General features: G+C 41.0%; 1 protein-coding gene across 2 annotated transcripts in view; it reads left to right on the plus strand.

Annotated features, from left to right (window-relative positions):
- The window catches only part of MYOZ1 (myozenin 1), a 15,048-nt gene extending 7,217 nt beyond the window's left edge, over positions 1-7,831 (plus strand). For both annotated transcript variants that reach the window (XM_009080772.1, XM_009080771.1), the window contains exons 3-5: positions 4,853-5,087; positions 6,534-6,693; positions 7,527-7,831. In XM_009080772.1, the coding sequence (XP_009079020.1) occupies positions 4,853-5,087; positions 6,534-6,693; positions 7,527-7,758 (627 nt within the window). In that variant the 3' untranslated portion in view covers positions 7,759-7,831. The remainder of the gene's footprint in view (positions 1-4,852; positions 5,088-6,533; positions 6,694-7,526) is intronic.
- Positions 7,832-9,918: the final 2,087 nt, after the last annotated feature.

Raw genomic sequence — 9,918 nt, forward strand, 5'->3', positions numbered from 1 at the left:
GTTTCCTCATCTCAGGTTGTGCCACCCTGTTGCAGGAACTGTGGCTCTCTCCATGTCTCAGAGGATATTATCAACCTCACTATGAGGCTGCAAGATGCAATTTATACTGACTAAAGACCATGATAAAATCCCATCTTACTGTAGCATTTGTCCAACTGAAGGAAATGACTAGATTTACTTTTTAATGGTGAAATTGAACCAAGGGGTAGATTAACGAGTCACCCAAAATCATACAGAGGGTCTCAGTCTTATCTTTGGATCTCCTAAATCCCACTTCACTGTTTAGCAATTAATAGATCAGCATTTTATAGATCTTTTCTCCATGCTGTAGTGCTAAGTTTGTTTGGCCTTGAACACATAAAGATTGTGTGAAACAATGTTTTTAAGCCTTACAGCCTTACAGCCTAACTCCTTATAAGGTCCCACCTCTGCTTTGGGAACCTCTGTGTAAGACCTTCCTGCTATCATCAAGTTGAAACTGAACACAAAATCACAGTTATGTTTTTGGGATGTTGTGGTTATACTGTTTTTCTTCAAGTTAAGATCCTTAAACACAGTCTTTCTGCTAGTCAAAACCTGTGTCCTGATTTGGGTTACACATAGAAGACTCCCCACCCCCTCCCCCTTTATGCTTTACTACCAGCCTTAAATTAAAACCATTAGGAAGGTGAAATAATGAATATCTGAGTAGACAACTAGTACAAAACCCCCACCGTGATACTTTCTCAGACTCACCCACAAGTTAAAATAAATGCAGTTTCCAATTTTGGCAATGCTTATATGAAAACAAGCTGAACACATGTTGGCAATTTCTGCTGGACTTCAAGTCAAGAGGTCTCTCCAGATAAGCTGACAGCAACTGTGAAACAAAATATAAGGACTGAAAAAGGGTTACACGAATTACTGTTTCAAGGGTTAAAGATTACTGTTCTTCTGGATAATGGCAGGAGTTACTCAGTATTCCTTTTGCTGCTGAACAAGGACTCGGAGGAGTAGGCAGAGGTAGCAGGAAGATAATCAAAGTGGTTATGTTACCATGCCAGAAGTGATGCTTCACAGAGGACACATCCCACCTGCCTCAGAGATCTTACATGTAAAACAGCCAGACATGATACAGTGTGTGAAGGAAAGCATAAGGATGGAGAAACAAATATGTTATTTATCATGCTGCTACTAGGTTTATTGCACAAGCATGCACTGATGGCTCTGTTTGCTCTTCAATGCACCTAGAAGAATGCCAAGATCACTGGAGGTAAAGGGAGAATGTTAGGAAAACAATTTTTTCTAGGAATACTGTTCTGCAGGGAATAGTAAACATCTTGAACAAACACTATGGGATATTCACAAGCTGAGATACGTCTCAGGTTATGACCTCAGTGGAGCAAGCCAGGCAAGATGTAACTTGTCTAACAAATGAGTCTTGCTGTGCTGGAGGTGGATTGGTGCAGAAGACCTCGACATCCCAACCATACCCAAAGCTTTATGAGAGTGAACCTGAAGTCTGATGCATTCTTATTCAAGAAGTGACTGGTGTGGAAAAAGCAGAGTGATAGAAAGGAACAGCCTTTTATTTATCACAGCAATTTGTTGCAGCACTGTGAGAAAACTCTGGACCAAATTTCTGAAACTCATTTTCTTTAATCCCCAAAGAAAATGCAGCAAAGATGGCACAAAATACACAAATAAGATATATCTAATCTTGGGTAGCATTAAATAAAAATATCTGTTATTTAGATGTGTAAATTCAGGCACAGAGGCAAAAAATAATTTGCCTAAGATTAAACAGCATGTCAGAAGTAGACCTGGAAATAGAATGCAGGAGCTCAAACCTGCTGTGCCTCTTGGGGTAGCAAGTTTAAAAAAAATTAGCTTAAGATACTTTAACAGCTTCTTATTTTCATGCTTTTTAAAAAAAGAAAGAGAATCATAGGTTTAAGGCTATGCAATTCCAAATGAGGGATTTAGGCACACACATAAAACCAGCAGGCAATCTATGAGACTCTCCAAGTGTCTGAATTTTAAATCTCCCATCCCACCATTAAGGAGCATTTGAGTGGCTGCCACTGAGAGGACACAGTCCAGTAACTTCAGAAGTGTTAGTAACTACATAGGCATCAAACATTTAGGGAGCTCTTTATCAGTGAGGTGGAAATAGAAACACATTTGGTGGCCTCAATCATTTTCTTCAGGACACAGCGAGGAGCTGAAGGGGAGCACACAGTGTCTCCTCCTGGGGACTGCCTGCAGTGACGTCAGGGCCTTGAGATACTTAGAGATCTCAGCTCTATTAGTTGGATCATCTTTCATTATCTAGTTTTTATTAGGCACATGCTCTAGAGAATTCAGACTTTGTCCATCTAGGCACTCAGTCTGCAGGAACAGGCTCTTGCTAGCATTAAGGACTTGAAAGGCATGAGCTCAATTTGTTTAGCCAACCCAGGGGACTACACATCACATGAACTTGCCACAATTGTTCTCTTGTTAGAGTGGATTTAGGGATGCCCAGGGACTGATAACATCCAGTACCTCCAGCAATGCACAGATGGGGCAGACCCTGCCATGGAGGAACTGTGTGATAAGTCCCCAGAGCTAACAGGAAAAGGTTATCAGCCTTCTCAGCTGACATTCCTGGGCTTCTCTCCTGAAACTTCCACCAATCAACCTAACTGAGAGGCTGCTTTTATGAAGTGAGCATGCTGTTAGCAATGGCCCAAGATATGCATTCTCCTCAAGTGTGAGCCATATTTCACTCCAAATGCTCTGACCAGAGGTTTTGTCTAAGTACCAGAGGCAAAGCTGCACCTCCCCAGATCTGACTATGGTGACACTCCTACTCGAGGCTGATGTCCCTGAGCTCTGCTGTCTTGGAAAATCTTTCAAAAATACTAATTTTCCTTTGCCTCCTGTTAATCTGAACTAAGACAATCTATTGTGGTGGCCAAAACTAAAGAAAATTATGTTTTTGTTCTAGCAGGTGAGTAGACTAGGGTATTGCATGGAAAATGGGTCTTTCCCATTTGAATGGAGATGTCTGCTTTCAGCAGATCAGATATTTTCCCTGTGGGTCCATGAAGAATCATGAACTAGCCTAAACCAAATCAAACTAATTCAATTTGCTGCTAAATAAGATTTAGGTGTGGCTTTCCTGATGCAGACCTTCTGTTTCAGAGAAACTTCACTCCTACTTAGTGATAATCCTACAAGTTAAAGTAACACTAGATGACAATGATGCCCCTTCCTGGTCACAGCAAATAATGCTGTGAACAGACTCAAACTAGCCCATTTTACTGTAGCTCATGTTATGCTGATGTTTTGTGACTACTTTTTTTTTTTTGTTTTCCCAGGAGAGAGCTTGTAGGTAACCAGAGGAAAAGAGAAATAAGCATTTAATTCTCAGGAAGGGCACACACAGCATGGGTGAAACATGAAGGAAAAGAGATGCAAAACGTGTTTTGAAAGCACTGAGCACACCAGTAGAAGCATTAACCTTGCATGTGTATTAACATTTTGAGAATAACCTCATTCTGACCCCTAGCCCTCAAAGTACCCTTTTTTTCAATTTGCCTTTTTACAGCTACATAGCTCCTACGCATAATTGAGCAGATTGCCCTGCTAGCTCCAGTGTACAGCTTAATGCTCACAATCCTCTCCCCTCTCCCTGCTTCCTGACATTCAGGGGAACATTATCTCCTCTGTTCCTAAAAAGGGAATTCCCTACAGCTAGGAGAAGGACAGACAGTCCCTAAAGGCCCTGGGGGCACCGGCATTGCCACTTCAGCCTGCAGCTGGCTGCCTGCCTGGGCTGCAGCCTGGTGACCTGCTGTGAAACCCTGGACACTGTTGCGGGAGACGCAGGGAGCAGAGGGTTAGCTAATTCTGCCTTGAGCCTTGTGGGGTTTTCACTTCTCATCTATTTTTAGCTGACTGAACAGCTGGCCTTGGAAGCCTGTTTACAGCCTGGAAAGCTTCTTTTTGCTAAACTGTGCTAGGTGTAAGAGCACCGAGAAAGCTGTAACCCTTTGAGAGCCAGCACTGAGGCTGGCACTCCCGTCTCCCACTGACTGCCTGAGATGGCTCCATACAAGTAGAATTGCAGCACGAGGAACCACAGATTCATTCAACTTCATTCATTTGCATTTGTTGCGTCTTTGTGCATCTAGAGCCAATCTCCTACTCCAGCAGGAAAGGCCATACGTGAGCTATAATGCAGGTTACTTGTGTTATATAGCTGTGTGGCTTGTAATACACAAGATACCTTTTTATGTCTGACAGGATTCAAGCTTTGATGCGACTTATGACCAATACGTAACACAATTTTCTGAACATATTGTATCAATTTCTATTCCACACAAGTATTTATTAAAATTTCTGTGTGCAAAGACAGGACATTGTGCTGGCACCACAGCATCTGTAAGTCCTGCCAAGGACTGTTTGCTCTGTAACTATGTACTGCAGAGATTGTGTCTTCTCGCCTGGACTGGGGAGAGTGAATGACCTGGAAAATAAGACCATCTTAATTTTAATAAGACCAGTTTAATTTTACAATATTCTTTCTTGCCTTGTTGCTGGTTAGGTTTGGTTGGGGACAATACATATGTCCTTCTCACTCTGATCATATAAAATGACTATGAGGTGTGTGTGCTCCCATTGCCCTTGCTGCGGTCCAACAACTGCTCCCATATTGAACACTGAGAATAACACTCACAAAGGTCTGCCACTGGTTTTGTAACTGAGACACAAAATTGGTCACTTCACAGAGGCTCAGGAGTTCATGTTCTGGGACCCAATCCTGCAAATATAAATGGGCCATGTCCTGTAACAGGGATCCCTACTCTCTTTCCTTCTGCCCTAGGATCACTTTCAGAAGTTCATCCCGCCAGGAGGGCATTATGGGGAAGATGCTCATGGCTATGCCCACGGGCGGATGGTAGGAGGAGTGACAGCTGGACAGCATGGCTCCAGTACACAGCAGCATCCAGGTGTCCCTCCTAGGCCTGGAAGCAAAGGAGGCCCTAGAGACGGCGAAGGGGAGCATGGGGGGAAATCATCTGGAAGTGGTGGAGAAGGAGGCGATGGTACAGGCAAAGGCAAGTATCTCTCTGCAAGAATAAGAAATAGCTGAAGTTACCAGACCTCATGCCAAACTTACTCTTAAGGACACACAAGTTAATTTGCCTAAAACCTGAATTCTTCCAAAGTAAGTTCCTTCACAAAGTCTAGAAGAGTTGAACTGCCTTTAGCTTGGTAGTTTTGTTTGCATGTCTCTGTGTTGCTCAGTCATAGGCAGGAAGTAGAAATACCTTCCTTGACTGAACCGAAGAAACTTTTGGAAACTTGACTACTGAACTCCTAAGGCTGATACAGCAGTATGCCATTATGGCTATGCCATGCCAGTATGGCATACTCTTTCCTTTCAAAAGTTTCACACTGACCTAGAGACAGTAGGTCTTAAGCTCAGCAGTCTGATCTGACACATCAGCCTTGAATATCTCAGCCTTGATTTCAAATCAAAGCTTCTACCTAAATGAACAACATTATTTGGATCATCTTCAGAAAGGAACAGCAATATTTCTAAAAGTTATCTGGTAATCACCACTGGGGCAGCGAAGTAATATATTTATGAGTAAAAGTATTTTTCATTCAGTTTAGTCTTTGCCTGATTTTATCGTCTGTTTAGTTTGGCCAGAAATCTCTAGAACCAAATACCCTGCATGAGAATCAGCAGGTGAAATCATTATTTTAACAGTCTCTGTAGGTTTTTACAACAAAAATCAAATTTGCTTAGAAACCGGGAACAACTGCCATAAGTAACCAAATTAATGACTTGTAAAATCCAAAGTTTTTCACTTATATTCTGAAAGAAGGTGCATTTTGTATAAAAATCAGTCTTTACCTTTCTAGGAATCCTTGTGAAAAAGAAATCTGCTTAGACTCTTATAGCCTTCTTATAGGAGATTTTTCTCCATTGTTATCCTATTTCTGTGTGCAGTGAGGAGGATTATTATCATCCCATAGCTTTCACTGCAGAGATGGATCCCAGCTGCTTTTATTTTTCGACCCTAGCAATTAATTTTCTTGTAAACTACTTAGTTTAAGTACTTCACACAGAAAGAGGGGAGTAGTTGTTTTTATTTTTTTAATGAAATTTTAATGAAAATTAGATTCTTGTACAAAAAATGTTAACTAAGAAATTAGATAGCATCTTGCCTTGTATAAAGCTTCCCCTGAGTTTGTGAAAGAGGTGATGAGGTAAGGGAATTAGTTCTCTTTATTTGAGCAGTCAGAGAGCTGAGTGAAAAATTAGCTTTCAAATATATGCTTTAATGCAAATTGTTGGATGAGTGGCTCTCAGACTGTAGTAACCTGCATTTCTGGAAAGGGCAGAAGTGGTGTAGGACCATCTTTTTTGAGGAGAAATCTATCCATAAAATCTCAAACTTGATCTAGGAGTTCCAGACTCTGCAAACAAAGCTGGCAATGTATTTAGAGTAAGAGTCATCTAACTAGAGTGCTTTACCTTCCTCTGTTTACAGATGGAAAGTCAGGAGGCAAAAAAGTCACTATATTTAAAACTTACATCTCCCCTTGGGAACGAGCGATGGGTATCAGCCCTGAGGACAAAAGTCAGTTCACCACGGACTTACTGTCATATAGTCCCAAAGCTGATTTCCCCCATTACAAGTCTTTTAACCGGTAAGTCTTCTTAGATATTCAATTCAGTTTATTTAACATGAGAAAGCACAATAACTCTGACCATAGCCCTCCTGTCATGTGCACTGTAAATAAGTTTTAATTGCATGTCATTTTGCTTAGCACAGTCTCCTGTGGATGAAATGTTTGGAAGACTACAAAGAGAAAATACAGTAAGAGCTAGAGATTTTAATTCAGCTTATGGATGGAAAACCTATGCAGCTGGATAAGAAGACGTTAATCCTATTTCCCTTTCTTTCTCGCCCCATTTGACCAGGAAGATTTAGCTTGCCACTGTTTATTACTTCAGCCCGTTAAAGTTCAAGAGTTCAGCAAGAATACTTACCATCAGAAGCCATATACTTCACAGTACTTCAGTTAAGAATCAGGATCTTCCTGATGCTTCTGAGAAGAACTGAAAGTTTTACAAATATAGCTAGGGCAGCAACAATTTGTTGTTAACCTTTCCATACAATTTTGCCACCCACTTCCATCGCCTCGGAACATCAGTACTGAGGACAAACCCACGTCCCACTCATTCCTGCAATAATACAGCCTCTGCCTCCTGTGTGTACAGGGGACCATCAGGTGTGAAAGGTGTATGGTTTGATGGAGATTGATGCAACAAGGGCAAAAGAAGTGCACAGAAATGTGTATATATGTTTATATCTGATTTAGTACATGGGCAATGGACACATAGATGTTCTTATGTGGGATTTGTTGGCCAGGCAACGTCAACAGTGGCAAAATTTACGATCTCAATAACTTTGATAAATATTTTTTAAGTCCTGCTGTTTATGCTTTGTTCACTAACTCCATGTATTCCCCTATACCAGGACTGCCATGCCTTATGGGGGTTATGAGAGAGCAGCCAAACGGATGACCTTCAAAGTGCCTCAGTTTGATATCTGCCCTGTGCTTCCAGAATCTCTCATGATATATAATCAAAATTTCAGCAACAGACCCTCCTTCAACAGAACCCCAATACCTTGGATGCCTTCAGGAGACTCCTTGGAGTACCATACTGAGATCAATGTGCCAATAAGTGGTGAAACAGAAGAGCTGTAAATCCCCACTGCCAAGACCTTTCCTTTCTTCTCGGCCCGTTCTATTTGCAAGTTGATAGTAAGGAGCTGAAAAGTGCAACTCTAGTTCTGTCAGCCCTTCCTTTCTTTTGCCCTTAGCCAAGACAAGTTCCTAGCAGGTTCTAAACTTATCTTCACTGTGGAGTTAATCCATAGCAGAAGCAGTTTGAGGAAAAGGAGCGCTTTACTCACCAGGACATGAAAAGCTAAAACTAGGAAGTGTTTTTCTGTTTAGCAATGCTAAGTGCTGCCTGTCTGATGGATAAAAAGTCTGTTTTGTCATATATTAAGAAGTAATAAAACACCAAGATGAAACACGGGTTTTGCATTTTCTCCTTAAAAAGTGCTGCTGAATCAATTTGGGGACTAGCAATAACAAAAGTTTCAATCTCATGACTAGACTATTAGCATGGGAAGAAAGACTGGGGACTGAAAGGGATGGTCATAAGACAGGTATACATCAAGATGGCTTGGATAAATACTGCAAAAGTGATGGCAAAGAATGATGACTTTGAGAGGAAATGGTAACAGAGATAAAATAGCAAGTCAGCCTGTCAGCATAACAAACCGCTGAAAGTATTTCACTGTCACCTAAGATTTCCCAGTTCTCCAGTGAATCAACCAGGTGACAGCTTAAGCAGTATTTTGGGGTTTTTTCCATAGAGACCATGAAGTCAATATGTTGGGAAGGAATAGAGGCACACCCAAGTGAGATAGCTTCTCCATAGTTAGCAGAGCAAGAAAGAAAATGCTTTAATTGCAACAGAAATAATGACACCCACCACAGTGCATTACTTATTCAAATACAGAGCATCAAAGTCTATTCCATTTATTGCAACAGTTTTAGCAATGCCACACATACAGGAAGAAAGGCAGGCACTGTGGAAAACCAATAGAGAACTCCTGCATGGAGACTGGTTTGGAATTCTGTTCTGGTGCCTCAACATTTCCTCTCACAGACAGGGTTAAACAGTTTATTCATAGGGACAGTTCCCACTAAAGTATAAGGGTTTTTCCTTCTTGTCTAGAAATCTCTGCAACCATATATCAGATATTTATTCTGTTGGGATAGCTATGAGTTTGATTTTATTACACTCCTCTAAAAGACTACTGAGATCTCATAAAAATTGTACTAATAAGCTGCAAAAGTAATGAATATTTCCCTAAGCTGAAATGGCTAGAGAACATTTATTATATGTCATCCTATTAAATGATTAAGAAGTATCCATAACTCAGTTCTGTGCCTAAAAAAAATATTAAGGTGGTACTTTGATCTGAAGAGCATTTCAACAAAAATGTAGCAGGCTGTCTTTTTTGACACATTCCTACAAAGTATTTGAAGTTTGAGTTGAAAGCAAACCCTCAGAAAAACTTGTTTTGTTTCTTTGGGTGAAATGGATCCAGGAATTAGTTGAAAAGACATCTTCCACATTGATTTCCTCTTTTAATGCCTACATAAACACATGCAAATTTCACTGGTGAAAGACATTCAAATGGGAAATTCTCACATGCTGCTAAACTATTAGTTTATTCCATGTTTGATCTCTACCTGGAGATAAGGTAGCAACCTAGTGTTTTCCAACATTTTGAATCAATCTGGCTTTTTAATTGTATTGTAATCAAGGAGGATGGATTTCTTTTCCAGTCCAAAAAGTACTCTAACACAAGAATCTGGGCCACAAAGAGAATGCTGAAAGTTCAGAAAGACAGAGGACATTTCAGAGAAAATTAGGTGACACTAAGCAAAATATTCTGCTACCAAATATGCCATTTATTGCCTCCCTTTTCTGACACAGATTTTAGACTATTGCGATACAGAGTTACGTGATCTTTTAAAAAGTGAAATACATGGTAAGTATCTCAGGAAGAGCAGAAACAAGACAGTTTGGTAGCTGGATGTCATGGTCTGTTTTCAGTAGCAGTTGTCCCAGATCACGGACAGTTCAGACATGTCAAGGTGCAGAGAGGACTGGCTGCTCCAAAGAGGGCTCGGCCTCAGACGAGCCCAGCACAGGCAGTGCCCTCACCAACCAGCACAAAAGCTCATGACACCTGAGCATGGCAGGCAGAGCTGAGTGCTGGTGACAGGGTCCATCAATCTCCCCAGACATGGTGAGGGGATGAATCAGGTCTGAGGGCTGTA

This window comes from Acanthisitta chloris, unplaced genomic scaffold (genome assembly GCF_000695815.1).
Source record: "Acanthisitta chloris isolate BGI_N310 unplaced genomic scaffold, ASM69581v1 scaffold18348, whole genome shotgun sequence".
NCBI classification, from domain to species: Eukaryota; Metazoa; Chordata; class Aves; order Passeriformes; family Acanthisittidae; genus Acanthisitta; species Acanthisitta chloris.